The sequence below is a fragment of the Urocitellus parryii genome, chromosome 3, assembly GCF_045843805.1.
Source record: "Urocitellus parryii isolate mUroPar1 chromosome 3, mUroPar1.hap1, whole genome shotgun sequence".
In the NCBI taxonomy this organism is placed as follows: domain Eukaryota; kingdom Metazoa; phylum Chordata; class Mammalia; order Rodentia; family Sciuridae; genus Urocitellus; species Urocitellus parryii.
The window spans coordinates 6,291,153-6,311,955 of NC_135533.1; the positions used below are offsets into that span (position 1 = coordinate 6,291,153).

General features: G+C 49.6%; 1 protein-coding gene across 2 annotated transcripts in view; it reads right to left on the reverse strand.

Annotated features, from left to right (window-relative positions):
- Positions 1 to 3,411: 3,411 nt before the first annotated feature.
- The window catches only part of Znf862 (zinc finger protein 862), a 28,019-nt gene continuing 10,627 nt past the window's right edge, over positions 3,412 to 20,803 (reverse strand). The window contains exons 4-8 of one of the 2 annotated variants that reach the window (XM_077796661.1): positions 18,625 to 19,316; positions 17,105 to 17,279; positions 10,559 to 10,663; positions 7,491 to 9,602; positions 3,412 to 6,099 (exon numbers count right to left, since the gene is read on the reverse strand). In XM_077796661.1, coding sequence (XP_077652787.1) covers positions 5,999 to 6,099; positions 7,491 to 9,602; positions 10,559 to 10,663; positions 17,105 to 17,279; positions 18,625 to 19,316 — 3,185 coding nt within the window. In that variant the 3' untranslated portion in view covers positions 3,412 to 5,998. Of the gene's footprint in view, positions 6,100 to 7,490; positions 9,603 to 10,558; positions 10,664 to 17,104; positions 17,280 to 18,624; positions 19,317 to 20,803 lie in introns of those variants that run through there. The other variant, XM_077796662.1, reaches the window with a different exon arrangement.

The following is a 20,803-nucleotide window of genomic DNA, read 5'->3' on the forward strand; positions in this document are numbered from 1 at the left end:
GGGCAGTGAGCATGCGCAGAGGGACCCAAGGGGGGTCTAGGCTCTCATCTGGGCACGATCCGCGCACGCGCATCTCGGGGTCGGGCCTGGTGGGTACGCAGCCTTTACACTGTCACTCAGCGGCAGAGGGCGGTCCTTCCGAGGACCCCATTTGTTAATTGGCTGAACGGTCCCGGGACCTAAAGAAACGCCCCCCTCTAGGTGTACTGGGGACCCACGCTCCTTTTTTGTTCCCAAAGATCCCTGGCGCCGTGGGTCATCCCAGAGGTCGTCCCTGCTTTGTACCCCGATCTTGCGCTGCAGCCAACGATCTCCCCACTCCCGGGGCGGCGGACCGGGATGTGCACCTGGGGTCCTGGAAGCCGCAGTAGACGAGAGCGGCTGAGCTGAGCCCTGTTAGGGGGCGGCAGGATCTCAGCCTGTGCTCTGGCCCTCAGCGGCGGGCAGCGAATGCGGAGGGGCCCGGTGGGCTCGAGGGCTGACCCCGGCAGCCCACACTCATCGGGTTACGGCGCCCTCTCCTGGCTTCAGTCTAGGAAACCCAGCAGCGGCTTTGTGTTTAGGTTCCCGACTCCGCGCACAGCTACTGTCCGCTCAAATATAGAGTGGGGATGGCAATTCCTATGAAGTTGCTGGGGAACAAAGTGAAGTGAGCATGGGGAGAGCACCTAGCATAGTAGGGCTCTCATACTGTGAGTCTGATTTTGCCCCTGGGCTCTTTGGAGATGAAGAGCGTCTATCACTCTCTATTTTCTGTAGAGATACCTCTACCTCCTGGTAGAGGTCGCTCTAGCAGCAGTCGGCTCCCCAAGCAGCCTGCCACATATATTTTCTGGCTTCAGGGGTTGCGTAGCACGGGAAAGGAGCTGTGATACAGTAGAGGGGAAATGTCTTATACTGACGCCGCCAGTGATGTGTGGTTCTAGCTGTTTTCCCAAAGCAGGAACCAGTCACATCCACCTTCGCCATTCTGTAGTTGAACCTTCTTAACCATCATTTCAACATTTATTTATCGGAGATGGAGGTGAGTGATACAAAGATTTTGAGTGTAAAATTCCACCCTCCATCATTTCAGTATCCATGCAAGTTAGAGGTAGGAAGGGAGTGGTACACAAAGATCTTAGATATAAAATGCCATCCTAGCCTCGGAGGAGATTCTAATCAAGTTGAGGAGTGATACACTATGTTAAAACTATCATGCTGGTCGAAGACTCCTAGCTCAGCTGTCTTTGTCACTAGTTGAGCTTGATCTTTCTTGGGAACCTCTCAAAGAGGAAAAATGTGACACTATTTTATACAGCTCCTACAACTCTTGAAATTGCATTGAAATAAACTTCATTCCTCCTGCATGGTGTTGGAGTTCTCTTAAAACCTACTCCCACTATTCCGACTGATGGCATTTCAGTGGGGAGCACAAGTCAGCTTCAGGACTGGCGCAGGTGTGTGTGCACACCTGTGGGTTTAGGAAGAGTGAGGCTGGCTGTCTTTTCACAGAGCATGCTCTGCTGCTTTTGATTTTAAAAGGGAGAAGTGCTTTGGGTGAAGGATTCCCAGCATCCCCAAGAAAGGCCCCAGACCACCTGTTAGTTAGCCAGGCATCTGCCTTCCCTCACAGAGCTCATCAGGTTCCTGGAGCCTCAGAAGCTGTCCCGGCTACAGCCTGCAGATCCACATCTCTCAGAACTTTGTTCCCCCATTTCCCCTCTATGATGGGAGTTGGATAGCCTGTGAGAATTACACCTAGGAATTCCTGAGACCAGCTACTCCTGAAGGGACAGGGACAGTCTGGGTGGGAGCTGTAGGGTGACTCCTGCAGAGGTTCCCGTCTAGCAGCCACAGACGGAACTTACACTCAGAAGTACTCTGCCTCACAAGCCCCTGAACACAAGAGCTCTTTCTGCAAAACTCCATCTCATTATGTGGAGGAGGAAGCTGAGGGATGGGTTTTATGATAGAAACCAGCTTGAGGGTTGAAACAGAAGGTCCCTCATGAAAATTTCCTGATAGGTTGGCCTAGGCAGGTATTTAGTATGGTTCACTGAACCTGGCAGTCAAGAGCAAAGGGCCAGGTACTTCTCTGTCCATCTGTGTTCCTAAGGAAATATCGTCTTCCGTGACATTGTTCATAGAAACGTTTTCTGACTTGCCTATAGAAGGCTCCCCAGCCTTCCTAGTAGCAGCTGCTTCAGGAGCTATTGAAGTGAGAGCCCTGACTCCCTAGCAGAGGTCATCCCTGAACAGATGCTGTGATGACAGGAGGAAGCGATAGCCAGATAGCCTCACCTGGCTCCAGGACTTCAGTGTTCTCAGATCCTGGACACTTCTCTGTGTTGAGACACTTAGCCACACTTGGCCCCCACTGCAACATCCACACAATCCTGCTCTCAGAGGTGATCTTGCTGGGACTACAGGAAGAGAGGGTGATAGGGACTGAAATGTAGTATGTCCTTGTCACTAGATTAATGTCTGAGCTCTTTTTACGGAGTTTTTATTGTTTTCTGAACTAAGGATTGAAACACTGAGCCACGCCCCCAGCCCTTTCTAATTTTTATTTGGAGACAGGGTCTCACTAAGTTGCTAAGCTGGCTTTGAACTCAAAATCCTCCTGCCTCAGCCTCCCAAATCACCAGGATTACAGGCATGCACCACTATGCCCTGCTCCATCAGTGGTTTTAATGTCTTAAAAAAAAAAATGTCCTCAGATAGAGTCAACTCTTCTCTACCAAAAAGACTCGGTTGTACCTCAGCCTCTGTAGAAAACCTTTGCTCTTTACTGCCAGGAAGGATGTGTGGCCTGCAGAGCAGGGCTGCAGTGGCATTCTGAGAGCTGGTCCCTTAGGAACTCCGAGTGGCAGGTCTGGCACTACTGGTGGAAAGAGATGTTCTCCCCTCAATAGTCTGGCTTTGATATTCCCAGTAAATCCAATGAGACAGCATTTGTGAAAGGACTCTGCTAACTATGGCATGCCAGGTGGCAGGGAGATAGTGACACTCCTCACTACATCCCACTTTCACTGCGAACAGACTCTGCTCACCTCCAGGATCAGAAAGGACAGAGACCCAGACAATGCCGAAGGCACACACGTGCTTCCCTGCCCACCTGTTCAGGGCCCTGTCACCTCTTGAAAGAGGGGTGATCCAGGGGCTGGGGATGTGGCTCAAGCGGTAGCGCGCTCGCCTGCCATGTGTGCGGCCCGGGTTCGATCCTCAGCACCACATACCAACAAAGATGTTGTGTCCGCCGAGAACTAAAAAATAAATATTAAAAAAATTCTCTCTCTCTCCTCTCTCACTCTCTCTTTAAAAAAAAAAAAAAAAAGAGGGGTGATCCAGCAAGCTCTGATCAACAACCCTCATCTCCGGAGTCTTAATCAGGGACTTAAAAAGCTTGTGTTGAAATAAACTGCTTTATTCAGATAACAAAAGGTTAAGAATTGAACATGGTTTTTAAACCACATTTGTACATTGTTGAAACTAGAGAAGGCAAGGACACTCCTGGCCAGTCACCTTTGGTTTCTTGGTTATGAAGACGCTTGTGTGAGGGAACTGGTGACCTTGTCTCGAGCACCCTAGGGACTTGCCCTTTGCAACACACAGAAACAAAGCTATGGAGTTGGTTACACTCTAAGGTGCCCAGCTGGGACAGGGGCTAAGCTCCCTCACTCCCCCAGTCTCTACGGCTACTGAAATCAAGTGTCAAGTACAATGCTGGTTACTTAGAATGTCAGCCCTTGTGGGCGTCAGTCATCAAGGAAGGGAGGGCCAAGGGCCAGGATGTGCGCCTGGAGATGCTGTCAAAATTGCAGGCAGGGAAGGAGGTGGAGACAATGGCCAAAGGAAAGTGCTTCTCCTGCCTCACAGTGCCCCCCAACTCACTTCCCTGTGAGGCAAACACAGGCGCATTTCCCACCAGGGTCTCCAGGACCCAGACTCTAGAACACAGCCAGCCCCTGGACACAGAGCAAGAAGGCCAGCCTGGGCACTGAGGTTCTGACAGAAGGGCACTTGCCACATGGACACCAGGGGTCCTCAACAAGAATGTCACTTGTCTTCTTTTCTCTTTGCCTTGAGCAGGCAAAGACATACCAGAGGTGGCCCAGGTCCCTCGAGAAACTTGGGGTAGGGCAAACACCTGGGATAAACAGCATTTTCAGTTGCCGCTTCAGGGACCAATTCCTCTCCACCAGCGGGAGGCACTGGATGGTGAGCACAGTGTGCTGAAGTGGAAAGGGAGGGCGCTTGCTTGCCTGACAGCCCCTCGGCTCTAGAACTCCTTCCAGACTGCTCTGAAGAAAGCTACCCTGAATGCTCAGACTGGTGGCTCACCTGGGGGGCTCTGAAGGGATGGAAGACCCACTGGAAGGGCACTTGCTGGAACATCTCTGGAGTCTGGAATCCCTGGGGTGGGGCTGCAACCCCACCCCTGCCCTGGCAAATCCCTGAACTGCTCAAACGCAGGTGGGTGGGAGAGGGAGGTCTGTGCCCTAGGTGGCCACCTCTCAGAACTGGAGGGTGAAGGCCTGTGCTGTCCCTCAGCCCTCAGGCCCAGAGGGCTGGTGCGGAGGTAGCTCCACAGGGTGGGGCAGAAGGGGGAAGGAATTCCTGACTAGAGGAACATGAGGTGCTAAGGCAGAGTGTAAGGGGTAACAGGAAGGAATGCAGGATCCAGGGCAGCTGCATAACAGTGAGGCACCTGGCTGCCAGCATCTCACAGGCTTCCAGCACCTGTTGGCATAAGAATCAGGCTGACTGCTGGTCAGGGTGACTATGGGTACGTGCACCACAGAGCAGGGCCCCCCTGCAGGCATAAGGCAGGAGTGAGAAGCCCTCCCCTCAAATATTCCTTACTTCTCACCCATGGCTAAGGCAGGCAGAACTTGGACAATCATCCCGCCCTGATGGGCAGGCCCCTGAGCCAGCAGAGGCCAAGCTGCTGCCTCCCCTGGGGAGGGAAAGTGCTTCACTTCAGGCTGAAGACAGCGGAGGAGACAAAAGACCTGGGCGTGCAGGAGGCCCTCTGGGCCTTTAGGGCCACGTTCTTAAGCTGCAGGATAACCACAGAGTTCCTGCAGGAGCCTGTTAGAAACTGCCAGAAGCTAAGCCCTGACAGGGTGATTCCACACATCCGGGTGGGGCACACTTAACAGGCAGCCCTGGTGGTTCCCAGCAGAGCCGCCCACACAGGCTGCAGAAGCATGGGCATGCCTGTCCTGTTGAAGGTACATGTGGAGAGCACCTCAGCCCACAGCAGGACTCTGGGGGCACAACTTACTGTCCCATTAAGGATGGAGACCTGGAGAGAGCCTTCTCTAATGGTATGGCAGACGGGGAGCCAGCAGGCACTTGGACTCTCTGCTGTACTGCATGGACAGGGAAACTGAGGCACAGAAAGGAAGGAGTTGACCATGGCAAGCCACTGCCTGCAGTGGAGCTGGTCTGATCTCACATTCCCCAACTCCAGACTTGATCCCATGTACTCTTTTGTTCTGATGCTGGCCATGCTCAAGGGCTCCAGTGGCGGTGGGGGGAGCACAAAGCTTCCCTCCAGGGAAAGCACTCATCTCACCGTCCTGGAGCTGTGGAACAAAACCCATCTTGGTGCTCCACGAAAAGGGTTTTCCTCTGCTTCACCCTAAAAGCAGGCCCAAGCGCAGTAGAGAAATGCCCTGATATGCCCAGCTCGCTGGCTTATTTGGAGTGGCGAGGCACTGCTGTGCTCAGATACAACCGTGGGCAATTAGTGGCACACCTCCTAATTACCCTGTCCTTTGGGAATGCTGGTTTCAACCATCTGCCCACTTTCTGGGCCTTTAGGGGCATGTCTGCCAGGACATCCTAGAACCTGCAGAGGGCCTGTTCTCATAAGTTGGGGGAGAAGGGCCAGGGTCAATAGGGGATTCCCAAAGCCTTCTCCAGGCTGCCACTTGCTCAGAACCGTGTGTGGCCCCTGGGCTGGTGCTTGGTACAGGAGACTCAGGAGGCTCCATGATGCAGTCCTTCAGAACCTCCAGGGCTCCCTGGAGGGTGGTACGGGTGGCTTTGGGGCCACAGGGCCCTCCATGTGGAGTGTTCCCATCCCCTCCTTCTTGAGCTCCGCACCTGTGCAGGAGAGGAGAATGACAAACAGACCAAGCAAAAGAACCAGCCAAACACGCCCTCAGGCCTGCGTGCTGAAGACAGCGTGCAGGACAGGCTAGGTGGCCCAGCAGTGCACCTCGCAGCCCTTGTTCTGTCTGGTGTTTTTCCCTGGCAAGGGAGCTCAGCATGGGGCAGGGTTGTGTGTGGGAATCTGTCCCTAGCAGACATGTAGCAATGTCTGGAGGCATTTTTGATTGTCACAACTGGCGGGTACTAGTGTCCACACAATGCATGGAGGCTACCACAAGAAATATTCTGCTGAAGGGTCCACTGCCTGCCCAGGCAGGAGGGTGTCATCACATACAGCAGTTGTTTCCTCCCAGGTAGAGTACCTGGCCTTGTGGGCTGGACAGCTTGCTGGAGGGCACCCAATGGCGCCTTTGCCTCCTTCACCCCACGTTCCCTTAACTGGTGTGTGCGGAACTCACTGAAGCCCCTCTCGGCCCTCAGTCTCTCATATGGGAGGGACTGCCTCCTGCCCCAGCTGCGGCTTCAGGGCCACTTGGCTTCTTGCAGAGCCTGAGTCCACCCTGACACTCAGTCCCACTGCTGATGACCACAGGCACAGAGGTGAGAGAGAGAAGGGAAGAGGTGGTAAGGCGAACAGCTAGAAGACACCCACTCTGTCCCTGCTGAGCAAGCGGGAACAGCCTGGAGGACTCCCGTGGCTTGGGCCTCTGCCTTGGTTCTCAGTGACTACTTAAGAGGGAGATTTCTTGTTTACAGCTGTCAGTAGTGTGCCCTCTGGTGTGACATGGCTGCCCTCAGGCCTGTGACCAAAATGAGCTCTGTGGTCTAGGTGGCCGTTTTCCTGTTCTGTTCACTGCCTGAGACACCTGCCTTCCCTCTGCCTCATCTCCTCCACTGCCACCCCGACCCACGATGTCCTCTTCCCTCCTGCCAATCCCCACACAGCCAGGGTTGACCCACCCTTCTTAGGACATGATGCCCTGCCCTGCCCCATCCAGCAGGCTTCACTTGGTGCCATCTGTATTACTGGCCAGACTGCTCTCAGGGTTCTGAGTGGACTTACTACCTCTAAGATGAAAACCAGAGCCCCAGGAGGCTGACCTGCGCCCGGCCACAGCCAGGGTGGCTGTCGGGCTGCAGAACTGCACGTTCTTCTCACCAGGCCTGCTGCCTCGAGCCCGTGCTCTGGTCTCTCTGGGTTGGGTACACACCTGTGAGGGTAGCTCTTATGTCTCTAGCATCCACTGGCCTGGCTGGGTAGAAGCCCTGGGAACTGAACCTCTTCTGTGGGATCCCTCGCTCCCACTTCTGGCTCTGCATGGGACCTGGCTAATGAGGTTCTCTGCTTTGTCACCCTTGTGGGGAAACTGCCTTGTACTTACTTGTGTGGGAGCCGCCTGGCACCCGGCCGCAGGAGTAGACATGGCTGAAACGACGGCCTGAGGAGGTCAGGTACCAGTGCTGGATGGCAGGCTGGGGGTCATACTCTGTGACTGCCACACCGTTCACCGCTGTCATCATGAGCATGTTGAGCACCTCATTGGAGAGCTTGGTCCTCTCGTCGGTCCTGATCCGGTTCATGGCCTTGAACCCCCGCTCACAGCAGGAGGTGGAGATGGGCACACAGACCACCACAGCCACAAGCCTGCTCAGCAAGGGGAAGCGGCAGTGCTGGGCCAGGGCGTTTTTACACAGCATGGAGAACGGGAGGTTCTGGGCAGTGGCTTTTAGAGCCAGCCACTCCTGCAGCAGCGCTTCCTCACTGTACCCTGTAGGAAGGGAGAGCTCAAAATACCTGGCAAGGCTGAGAATGTCATCATTCCCAAAGTGGGCCAGTTCAACCCCACTGGGCCAGGTCATGGTGTCAAATACCTCCATGCTCTTGAGCTGAGGGGGACGGTCCACATCAAACCGCTGCCGGAGGTACTCAAGCCCAGTCAGGATCACTCTCTCCCTGTCAGCCTGGAACCGCTGCTCTGCCATCTCCATCCTCTCCAGGAAGACGCCGTGGAGCTGCCCATCCTGGAAGCCGGCATTGAACTCCTCCTCCTTGGGTCCTGCCTGGTGGCGGAGGGTCTCCAGTGCCACGTAGGCCCGTCCCAGTGTGGCGTTCACCTCTGTGATCAAGACGATCTCCTTCTGGCACACCTCAGACAAGGGCCTGTAGATGCTAAGGAAGTCCAACAGGAAGTGGCAGAATTTAATAAAATGGAAGCCCTTCATCAGCTTCAGCATGCCCTTGGCCCTGTGCCCAATCTGGCCCCCTGCTTCTGCCACACTCTGGAGGTGCCTCGCCAGGGCAGGCCAGCTCACAATGAGCGCGTTCAGTGTGCGCCTCTTGCTGGCCACCCACCTGACCGCATTCAGGTCCTTCAGGCGGACGATCTCCTGCTCCAGGGCAGCCGCACCATCCTGCAGCTCGCTCAGTCTCTTGTTGGAGGACTGGTAAAACTTGAAGACAGTTCGGATGTGCCTATCACACTTCTTCACTAGGTCAATGCTCCCACAAGCGTCCACCACAGCCAGGTGCAGCCGGTGGGCCACACAATGGACAGGCAACAGCTGGGGGATGATCTCCCGGAACTTCTCCATGAGGCCTCCCTTGCAGCTCAGCATGGTGGAGCCATCAGTCCCCAGGCCTACTACCCAGCCAGGTTTCCGGAAGGGGATGTCCAGCTCATCCAGGGCAGCAATGATGGTCTCAAAGTACCCATCCACTGTCTCACTGTAGAGAGGGGCCAGGGTAATGTATGACTCTTTCACTTCCATCTGCTTAAAGTAACGGATGTAGATCCCCACACAGGCCTGGTCGGAGGAGTCTGTGCAGCTGTCCAGCAACACACTCACACACGGAGAGTTCCGGATGTCACCAAGGATCTCCTTCTTCAGAGTCTCTGAGATGTATTTGATGAACTGAGTGCATGCAGTGCGATTTCGATACTTACCTAAAATCACAGTCCCAGTGCTCTGGAGGAGCTGCAGGACCTTCTCAAAGTCATTCAGGGGCCTGGAGTGGTATGCGATGGAGTAGGCAGCATTGAAGAAGTGTTCCATGTTGGCCATGAGGTCACTAGAGATCTCTGGGATTAGGGCAGCCTGAGGGCTGTCATCTTTGACGGCCACAGTGTTGACACAGAGTTTGTGTGCCTTGCTGACTTCGTGATATTTTAAAGTCTCCACCTTAAAAGGCCCAGTATAGCCTCGAACTAACCGAGATGATTTGTCATGGAGGGTAGGTCTCTCTCTGCAGACTGAGCAAAAGAGCTTGGTCTCTGTGGGGTCAATTACTAACCACGGGAACTGCCCAAACCACGACCTCTGAATGGATCGGGGTCGGTAAGTCCTCTGGATTTTCCTAGGTCCTTCTGCGTCTACCTCACACATGCTGGAAGGGCAGTAGGCATAAGAGTCCACAGGAGGAGCCGGAAGTGGTGCCGATTCTGCAGCCCAGGATTGTGCATCTGCCTCTCTTTCTGCTACCATTTTCTTTTTCCCTTTGGGGGAAATAACACTGTGATTAGTTTTGCTGCCAGAGCTCTGCAGTCTTCTACCAGCTAAGATACTCCCAATCAATAAATGTTCCTTATGCAAAGCAGAGAAGCTGAAGGTGACCCCTCTTTCTAGAAATCATTAGTGACTTCTACTTCACCCCTCACCATATTACTTGTGAAAGTCAATCTGGTGGGCTGGGGTTGTAGCTCAGTGGTAAGGCACTTGCCTGACATATGTGAGACACTGGGTTTAATCCTCAGCACCACATCAAGATAAATAAATAAAATAAAGGTGTTGGATCCATCCACAACTAAAAAATTAAAAAAAAAAAAGAAAGAAAGTCAATCTGTCTCCCCAGGAGTAGTGTGTGTCCTTGTGGGCGCTTTTGTTGGTCTCCCCTCCTGTCCATCCTTTTAGCTACTCTGGGATCATATGATGCCTATGCTCAGAAGCTTAATCAATCACCCTTGGCCACAGATATTATTAAAGAAGTGGCATTAATCCTCTTGTGAAATGAGAAAAGAAGGGAGGTAGAGCACACAGGCAGCCATTAGCCAGCAGGTTGTGACTGAGATGCACAAAATTGCTCATTCTCACATTCCTTTCCTTATACTCTTGTCACTATACACCCAGGGGAGAGGGGAAGACAGGCTCGACACCTGTGGGCCACCTGGTTCCTCATATCCATCATGTCCCCCATGTCCCTTCTCCTGCTACCTCTCCACAGAGTCCTTTGGCACTTCTGTTCATCAAAGAATCTCCTTTTCCCCTTACTGTCACAGTTCCTAGACCATTCACACCCGAGGGCAGGCCTTGTTTCTTAGTCACCTTCGCCTACCCAGGGCCTGACACACAACAGGTCCAGGAAAAACATGGCTGAACTAATGTCGTGTTACTTGTCATAGCTGTAAAGGCCCCTGCACATAAGACCTTCAGAATTCAGTGGGTGAAGACTCACCTGGGGACCGACCACTCCCCCACTTCAGTCCGATCGGGTCTCTGATCCAGGGGGCAGCTCTCCGTTCCAGTTTTGAGATCAAGTCTGGCTTTGCAGCAGCAGGCCCTGTTGCAGGAATGAAGAGTCACACTTTTGCCACTGCTCCAGACCATCATTCAGAAGCCCCTCTGTACCTGGCCCCCAGTCCACGCAGTGGGGTCTGTCTTTGGTCAGTCAGCCAGGGCAAGCTGAGGGCACATCCACCCAGAGTGCCAAAGAGATGGCTAGGGGCGCCCTGCCAGAGGATGGCTCACCTCTGCAGCTCTGTGGGTCAGCCATAGGAGCCGAGGCCAGTGAGATGCATTCAGAGGGGAAGAGGAAAAACAGGAAAAGCAGAGGATAAAACTGAAGGAGAGCAAAGGCAGAGTGAAAAGGAAAGCCTCACAAGAAGTGGATGTCACCACCCACAACTGTCCCATGCATGCATCCCCTAGTGCACTTTAGGTGGCCAACTGCACAGGTTATTTGACGCACCCCTGAAAATTCACCACTTTCAATGGATCCTGAAATCTGAGTAAAAGAAAGTTACCCCTTATTTAAAATGTAACTATTTTTCAGGGATATGCTAAGAAATTGCTTCCTTTTTAAAAAATAAAGCCCATTACTATCTACTTACATGTTTTCATGTCTACATGAATGTGTGTATAGATTTTTTTTGGAAGGGCATATAAGCAGCTGGTAACGTCTGGGGAGGAAGAAGGTTGGGAAAAGAGGGATTATTTTTTGCTACTCATCTTTTAGATCACTTAAATACATATAAGTTTACTATGTAGGTATTTATTAGTATCTATTATCTACTGTGATAAAAAATAAATTATTAAAGTGTGGTTGATTGAACACACATCATTCTTGAAATATCTCTAAAATGAGAGTAAAGGAATAATAATAAAGAGACGCATAAGCCCAAGAGAAATATTGGACTAAAAAAAGCTGATACATTTTTAGAAGAAAGGGAAATAAAAGAGAGAACCAACAGATGCATATCCACACCTGCAGAGGGGGGGACAAGGAGAAGCAAGTTGTTTGCAGCCCCCAATCCCAAAGAGATTAAGAACCAGCAGGCTCTGCTTGCTGTGAGGGAAGGGAGTGGGTAGGGAGCAAGGGAGCAGGGAAAGAGATCAAAGTCTACAGAGACCCCAGGACCTCTCAGCCATCCCAGGAAGCCAGGCAACACCATTACCTCACCTGGGGGAGAACAGAGATTCCACAGGAAAACCTACCAAGAAAGGCTCCAGATCCCAGGATGCTGAAGAAGCACGGTGCTAACGCCAGGACACACCAAGGCTGGGGGCGCTGCTGGCTCCAGGAGCCAGGGCTCGGCTCATACCTCCAAGCAGAGGCGAAGTTCCCTTTGCAGAAATAGAACTGCCCCTCGCTCTCCCGCCAAAACATCAACAGACAGTGTTGTGGACTCCTCAGTGAGACATCCAGGTTTGAGCTGGTCCCCTACAGTGTCATCTACTCTTTGTTGAGTTCCAGCCACATGCAGAGCTTCCCCTCAGTTTTTAAATAGGACTGAACATAGAGAGAACTCTTCAAGAGACTCCAACATGAAAGAGAAAAAACCAAAACAAGTAGGAAAAAGCCCTGGAAGAACTAAAGATCTTGCAGGGAGCAAAACAAGACTCCAAACAATCCAGAACTAATATTCACAGGCTGGGATGTAGCTCAGTGGTCGGGCACTTGCCCAGCATGCGTAAGGAACGGGGTTCAATTCAGGCCACAAAAAAGACCAAAAAAAAAAAAAAAAAAAGCGTAAGTATTCACAGTGAAAAAAGCCATGATAGTCATCCACAAAAGAAGCTTATAAAATAGAAAAATCCAATAGAAAAATTTAAAAAATAGAATTGTTAGAAAGTAAAACAGAGGAGACCTCTAAGAAAGTTGGGTAAAAAGGACAGAAGCAGAACATGGGAAACAAAAAAAGCCCAAGGCTCAATTCAGAAAGTCCAATATCTAGCTAATAGAGGAGTTTGGGGAAGAAAGAGAAGAGAATATATAGGAAGAAATCATAAAGGAAAAAATTGAAGAACACAACACTTCCCTAATCTGCAAAGTGGAAGTGCCCAACAGCCAGAACAAAAAATAAGTGGACTCCCATATAAAGGCATGTCATGAGACATTTCAGAACACTGGAATAAATTTTATAAGCTTTTAGAGTAGAATAAGTAGTGTTCAAAGATTTAGAAATACAATGGGCATTAGACTTCTCAAAAGCATCAATAAAAACTAACAGAGTAATGCTTTCAGAATGGTGAGGAAAACGGGGTTCTAATCTAGAATTCTATGGCCATCAAGTTATCAACCAGCTGTGCAGGTAGAGTTAGGCATCTTCAGACATGTAGAGTCTTAAAGAAAAGAAATGTCCTCCTATCCACCCTGCCTAGGAGGCTACTCAAAGACGGGCTTCCACAAATTGAAGACACACATCATGAAAGAAGAGACAGGTCCAGGAAGTGGGGAAGTGACAAGGAGAGGCTAAGGCCACACTGTATGGCAGGCCCAGTAACTAGTTTAGACAGAGCAAGGGAGAGGAAGGCCCAGTGAAGGAAGCCTCCAGAAAAGAATAAGACCAACAGATCATATGATGTTCACCACATGGAAAGACTCCAGAGGAGTTCTGTAACTCCACTGGATAATCTGGGAAGATTTGGAGAGAGGACAAATACTAGCAAAATAAAAATATGAAAAAATTCCAATTTCGGGGAGAAAGTCCTACAACAAAGAAAATATCACCATAATATACTGCTTTGCTCAACAGTTAATAACACATAATTACAACCAGGCAAATAACTTACATTGATGGAACCATGAAAGTGTGTGACAGCTGTTCTGAGAGGACAAGGGAAGAGAAGTGGGCCTGGGAGACGTGAGAGGCATGTCTGCACTTTCCACAGTAGGAACTGAGAGATACATCTAAATCAACAAACAGAAGGAGCAGTGAACCCGGCAGCAAGGTGTTCATGGACTGTCTGTCTGTCTGGGCTGGAGGCCCCAAAGTAGGAGCCAACCATCATCCATTCTCAAGCTGGACTATGGAGGCACACTTGGAAGGAGGATGGCCCTGGCCCTCACCCAGGAAGAAGGAATCAAGGAGCTAAAACTGGGTCAGGATATTGGGTATTAGAGATGTTTCTGGAAAAAGTTGTCAAGTGGATTATGAGTTTCTCTTTCCTACTAAGGAGGGTGGTGTTTCTTTCTCCTAATTATAGAAATGCATCCTGAGTTATGTCCCCTAGAGCTGTGGGGCTGGCCGTGAATCCAGGCCTAGGAAGGGTTAAAGGCAGATGCTGAGAGTGGGTGCCCTCACAGGGGCCCTGATGGAAATTGCCTACATTCCTAAGGTTTGTCTGAGCAAAGGATAATTATGTACTCTCCATGGTCCAGGTGTGGGCCATGCAGGGAAGAGAAGAGGTCCAGAACCATACTTCAGAGGTTCTGCCATGATAGTTGTTTCCTGGTGTGATGGTCCCCCCATGAAGGAACCTAAGAAGAAAGTCAAAGAAGACATTTACCCATGTCAAGAGGTCCCTAGAAGCCAGGTATGATGGTGCCCACCTGTGATCCTAGCAACTCAGGAGGCTGAGGCAGAAGGAATGCAAGTTCAAGACCAGCCTCAACAACTTAACGAGACCCTTAGGAACTTAGAGAGATCCTGTCTCAAAATAAAAAAAAAAATACAAATGACTCGGGATGAGCTTAAAAAGTAAAAAGCACTCCTGGGTTCAATCTTGAGTACCACCTCCCTGAAAGAAAAAAAAAAAACAAAACAAGGTCCCCAGTGACAGGGTTGGGAGGGGGTTGGTCTGTGGAACCCAAACATATCCAAAGAATCAGCTTTAAACTATCACAGTTGTAAAGAGCTGGTATCAGATGACGGGGAGGCCAGGTAAACCATTCCTGTACATCTCTTACTTACCCCATTTCCCTCCCGGGGTGCAGCAGAAGTCCTGGAATAAGCTGGGGGCAGGAAGACAATAGCCCTTGTCTTTATTTAAAAAAACGTTTATTTTTGTGGTACTGAGGATTAAACCCAGAGGCCACCTATCACTGAGCCACCCCTCAGTCCTTTTTATTTTGAGACAGGTTTTGGCTAAATTGCTGAGGCTGACCTCAAACTTGCAATCCTCCTGCCTCAGCGTCCCTAGTTGCTGGGATCACAGGCATGTGCCACCAGGTCCAGCTTGGCTCTTCTAGGGTTCGAGTGACCGTCTTCGAGTGACTGTGTCTTCGTGCCCGGATGTGTCTTGCTACAGCCCCATGGGTGGAGCTATGCTCACCTGTTCCTTTGTAATATCACCCCTTGCCCTGCTTAGGATAGCATGTTCCATGGAAGCCTTGTATGTGTTCCCTTCTCTTACTGTGCCCTTAGGTGTGGCCTACCCAGGTGTCAGCCAACCTGCTGACAGTGCACATCATGAAGATAGACTCAGCCCCCTGAAACCTGACCTCTTGCCTCATTTGAATAGCTTCCCTCAATAAAAGGGGTCAGCGAGTGCTCTCTCTCTCTCTCTCCCTGTGGACCCTTAAGGTCAGAGGAGCCATCCCAGCGACCCCAAAGAAAAAGGTATTTATGTCTCTTGTGTGGTTATTTTGTGCAGCTCAGTCAGCCCACTTTTCCTGGAGCCTTTTAGTTGCGGCACCATAAAGCCTTCCTAGTTCCTGATCCAACCCACAAGCAAATTAGCTCCCCGTCCTTTGATTATATTTTTTGCTCATTGAACTAAACTTCACCAAGTCTAAACTATACTCCAATTTCCCCTACTTAGTGAACATTTCCCCACTTCCTAACTCAAAACAAAGAAAAGAAAATTTACAATGTTTAGCTCATGTGTCAAAATACAAAACCTGTGGGATCAAGTACAGGCTAAACAAGATAGAGCCAGCACCCACTGCACTGCAAGGAGCCTGCTCTCCACAGTGACAGCGACCTGTTCCTTTCACAACTCTTCACAGGAGCTCCTGTGCTGCTGCACATTACTTTAAAGGAAAACCCAACTTTTGCCAGTGTATACATTCACAAATCAATTTCCTCTGGTTCTCATTGCTTCTCAGCACAGCAGGGTAGCAACTGTCTTTGAAGGTACACTGTGTTCAAGTGCCCTGGACCCAAATATGAAACTTCTGTCACCACAAAATAAACCATGACTTAAGCCATTCTGAATGTTTGGGAGGCCATTTACGAATTAGGGACAATTGTGGTGAGGTGCACATGTACTTGCCTAGCATGTGCAAAGCCTGGGTTTGATCACCACACTGTAAAAAGACTGATGAACAATGATTAAAAACAAATACACAGGGCAATAATATTTAGAAAATAGTCCAGATCTTAGCTGGAGTGTAGAAAAAGGGGCATGAAATCAATGAAGTCATATTATCCTTGCTGCTTAAGTCTACAGAAGTCTGAAGTGGGTTATTGCTGTAATTCCTAAGTTAACACAGCAGCCTGCTCTGGCAAGCTTCTACTGTGATACCAGATATAGGCTGGTAAAATAAAGAAAGAAATACAAGCTCTGGAAGATGAAAAGCTGTCTTCCCATCTTATGCTGCATAAGAACCTTGGGAGTCTACAAGAAGGAGGGAAAGTGAAGAAGAAAAAGACACAGGGGAGGATGATGCGGTAGCCATCACTACCTCCATAACTCTCCATGCTGCATGCCCTCACCTAGTGAACTGATGCCCAGGGCTGCCAACCTGTGCTGGCACCTGGGTGAAATGGAGGAGCCTCAGCACTGCTGCACAGACAGGAGCATGGGACCCACCAGGAGGCCCTTTTACCTCCAGCCTTTGCTCCTGCTGTCATGCAAGATGCCCTTCCTCCTTCCTGCGCACCTGGTTTTGACTCTGTTGAAACAGATCCTCCCTGTGAAGAGATCCTGATCCCTTCCTCCCACACCCAGAATGACAGGGCCCTACTTCAGTGGCCCCAGGGCAGTCTTTCTCGAAGCTCCTATGGAGGTTGCCTGTGTCATTTGACAGTTTCTCTTCTAAACGTTTACCTCTCAAATAAGTCCCTTGAAATGAGAGGCCTTGGTTTGTGCTTGTTCATTAGCACTTATGGAGACAGTCCATAAGTGTTTGGTGGAGGACAGACAGGTGGATGGACAGGTAGATGGATGAAGAGGTGACAAAGTACAGTATTCCAAAGCAGAGAGAGTTCTGAGTAACAAAAGACATGAACCCTCTCTGCCCACAAGGGAAGAGCAGAAATGGGAAGAGGGCCACAAGCCATAGATGTTTATGTGGGTTCTGAAGTCACAATTGATGCTGGCATATAAAAGACTACAGGAAGCCAGACGTGGCGGTGCATGCATTAATGCTAGCAATTAAGGAGGTGGAGGGAGGAGGATTGCAAGTTCAAGAACAGCCTCAGCAACTTAGCAAGATTCTGTCTCAAAAAATAAACAGTGCTGGGGATGTAGCTCAGTGGTAGAGTGCTGACAAGACCCTGGATTTAATTTCCAATATTTGGGGGGAAAAAAAGAAAAAGACTACAGGAAGCTTTACCCAGGGATGCCAAGAGCTCATAGTTCATCCGCATCACGTCTCTGTACAGCTCCTTCTGCCACTTGTCCAGCAGGCCCCACTCTTCCTGGGTGAAATACACTGCCACATCCTCAAACACTGCCGGGAGCTCCCCAAACACCTCAGGAACCTCCGGCAGCCCCTCTTCAGGAGGGTCCTGCAACAGAGAGCAGTGCTGCTCAGCTCACCTTTGGAGTCAGATACCACTTGTCACTTCCAGCAGCCTTTGAGAAGCCCACCAGGAGACCCAGATGCATGCTGAGGAATTAATTTCTTCACTGGAAGTCAAAGAATCAAATTTGTGAGGCCCAGAATTATTAGGTAAAACCAAACAGGCCTCAGTCAGATCCTAGGATCTCCTGGGAGAAAACAAAAACACACGGGTAGGAATTTCAGTGGAGCCTCTAACTGCACCCTGTCTTCTAGAGTCCTAATAGGGGTGCCCTCTGCTCCTCCATGACTACAGAGGGGACTGCCTGCCTCTGGGAGCGTCGGCTGGGCTTTCCCTATGGGACATGAAGAAAGACAGCAAAAAGAATTATGGATACTTATAATCAGTGACTAAGCTTACGCATGTCTTACTGCTAAAGGAATTCAGATTATAAAGGTTTGACCTGTTTATTGGCTTCCAATACTGAAAAAAAAAAAAAAAAAAAGAGAACATAAAGAGAATGAGAAAGAAACTTTGCTATTTTTCAGGACTCTGGAAAAATTCATGCTTACTAATTTCAGCTGGGTTCCCTATGGTGCTAGCTCTGAGGCACACCCAGGCTACTCTCGCTGGACTCCCAAAGGAGCACTAACAGTGGTTGATAGTAACATCCTACTCACATGCAACAGTTCAGAATGGGGAAAATTCCAACTAACACGGCTTCCTCAGAGACCAACTTTCCAGAAAACTATAATTCAAAATAAACAAGGCAAATGCTCGAGTTGTTTAGGACCCAAGCAGCACTACAGGAAGCAGAAGGAAAGCAGGAGCAGGCGGTCAAGGGCCCTGGGCAGAGTCTCGCATTTACAACACTTCTCCTGAGGCTCCGTCCCCTGACACGGTGAGTTACTAACACCAGCTCCACAGCTTCCTAACAACATTAGACAAACTATCATACAGCATGTTTGAAAAAACTATGCAGAGTTTAAAGGTGCTACATCACTCCAAGTTGAAGTTGAAATTTTAAAAATACTGATTATTTAAGAGCTCTGTGGGTCACTGTGTGATTGTGGATTATTTCTTGAATTTTGTAGGTTTTGGATTCTGGATAAAGATTATCATTCCTTATATCAGAAGTTAGATGTTCTAGTTGGGTGTGGTGGCAGATGCCTGTAATCCCAGCAGCTCGGGAGGCTGAGGCAAGAGGATTGAGAGTTCAAAGCCAGCCTCAGCAATGGGGAGGGGCTAAGTAACTCAGTGAGACCCTGACTCTATATAAAATACAAAATAGGGCTGGGGATGTGGCTCAGTGGTTGAGTGCCCCTGAGTTCAATCATTATGTATGTATTACCTGACTGCAGAATTCAATAGCGTCATTACACAAAATGTTAATGTCTGAAGAGATGTCACTGGTGATTTCTTTTTGTCTCACATCTGAGATGCAGTCTAGATACAATGCAGGGTTTGCTGCACTCCCTCCAGGGTCCTCTAGTTCTGCTCTCGAGCTTGGTAGGAGGTTGGCCATACTATCAAAGTCTTCCAGAGGCCCTGGGGGGTAGAACATGGGATAATCTGCTGTGAAGAGGTGCTCAGAGCTGACCAGGACCTCTGAAGAACTATCCCTGATGCTCTGGAAACGGACTGCCCAGATGGGGTCCCTGGCGGCCAGGGCATTGACACAGAACATATGGGCTTTGCTTTTGGCATGATATTTGAGAGTCTCCACCTTGAATGGTCCTGTGTAACCTTCTATTAATCTTGACCGTTTGTCCCTGACAGATGGGTATTCTCTGCAGGCACAGCAAAACAGAGCTGTCTGTTCCTCATTCATGATCAACCATGGAAACTGTGCAAACCATGACTTCTGGATAGATCGGGGTTTCAGAGGTTTCTTGCTTCTCCCTGTCCAGTCTCCCTTGATGCTGTTACTCTCCACACTGCAGCGGCCAAGGCAAGCTTTCTTCTGAGGTGGCACGTACAGTTCACCTTCCCTGGAAGCACCCTGCACATCCATTTCTCCCATGTAGCCCACCTGATCTTTTCCTTTAAAAAGAAGAGACAAAAGGAATTTGCTTTGAAATTCTATGATCAGAGCCACCACAATTCACAGTGGATCTGCTATGAAAGGTGGAAAGCACATGCTCAGTCCAAAGTGACACAGCCTGTGTTCTTGCAGGAGCTCTACCATACTTGAATTCTCCACTTCTAGTTTCTTGGAGTTCCCAGGTCCACCTTGCCTAATCCAGAAGAAAAATCCTTGTCGGGAGCTGAGCATCCCCTGGCTTTGAGTGATGGAAATGTGGAGACTGGCTTCCCTGACCAGGAGGCAGGTGGATCCCCATTTCGGCTCAGCAGAGGAGTACAGCTTTGGGAGTGGGTGTTACCCAGTGGGAATGGGCTGTCTCTTGTAACATGTCCCCTCTGCCTTATATGTGATAGAATGTTCTTTTGAATAGCCTACCTCTCTTTCTTGCCTGCCTTGCCCCCTTTGTGGGATCTGGGTCTGGGGGTCACAGAAACCAAAGAAAAAGGTATTTCTCTGTCTGTGTGTCATTAATTTGTGCCAGCCCAGTTCTCCTGAAGTGACCCTGATTGGTTTAGTTGTGTGTCAGATATGCTGACAGATATGTGTCAGACATGCTTTAAGCAAACCCCTTTTTAAAAAACAATTTAAAGGAAACATACACCCAGCCAAAGGAGATCTTTGCATTTTGATCAATACAAGCTAAGACAGCAGTGTAATCTTCAGGGGTTCAGAACTCACTTATTTACTTACTTTTGTGGTACTGGGGATTGAACCAGGGCCCTGAGCACATGAAGCATGTGCTCTATCATTGAGTCACACCCCAGCTCTCAGAACTTACTTATGGATAAGAACATGGATATAAGAAAACACAGGGTTAAACTTGGTCATTAAAGCCAGTTAACTAGACTCCTTGCTCTCCAAGAGCACCCTGCTGTGGTAGGCCTAACAGAGAGGCATCAGCATCCTGTACCTTTAGGGCAAAAGTTACTTATCTCCTGGGCACTATTTTTATCTCCAGATAGTTTTACCTAAGCTGTGATCCATCTCTGAGTACAGTGGTCCCCTGTGGTCTACAGTGAGTACATTCCAAGGTCCCCATGGATTCCTGGGCCATGGACACCAAACTATATATACTACGTTTTTTCCTATCTATACATGGATGGGATACAGTTTAATTTATAAACTAGGCACAATAAGAAATTGACAACAATAATAAAGTAGAATAATGATAACAACATAAGTCATGAGAATGTGGTCTCTCTCTCTCCTTCAAGTATCTTACTGCTTGTTACTGGCCATGGTTGGCCGCAGTGATGAAATAGTAGGAAGTGACACCATGGACAAGGGGACTGCTGCACTTCTACTTGGCGAAGCTGATACAGGTTCGAGCAAAACCCAACTTCCTCTTTCCAAAGAGGTGAAGACTCTCGTAATCTCATGAGGATTTTTCTTCTTCAAGCTGCACTAGAAGTTTCTTTTTTCCCTCCTTCCTTGAAATGTACCT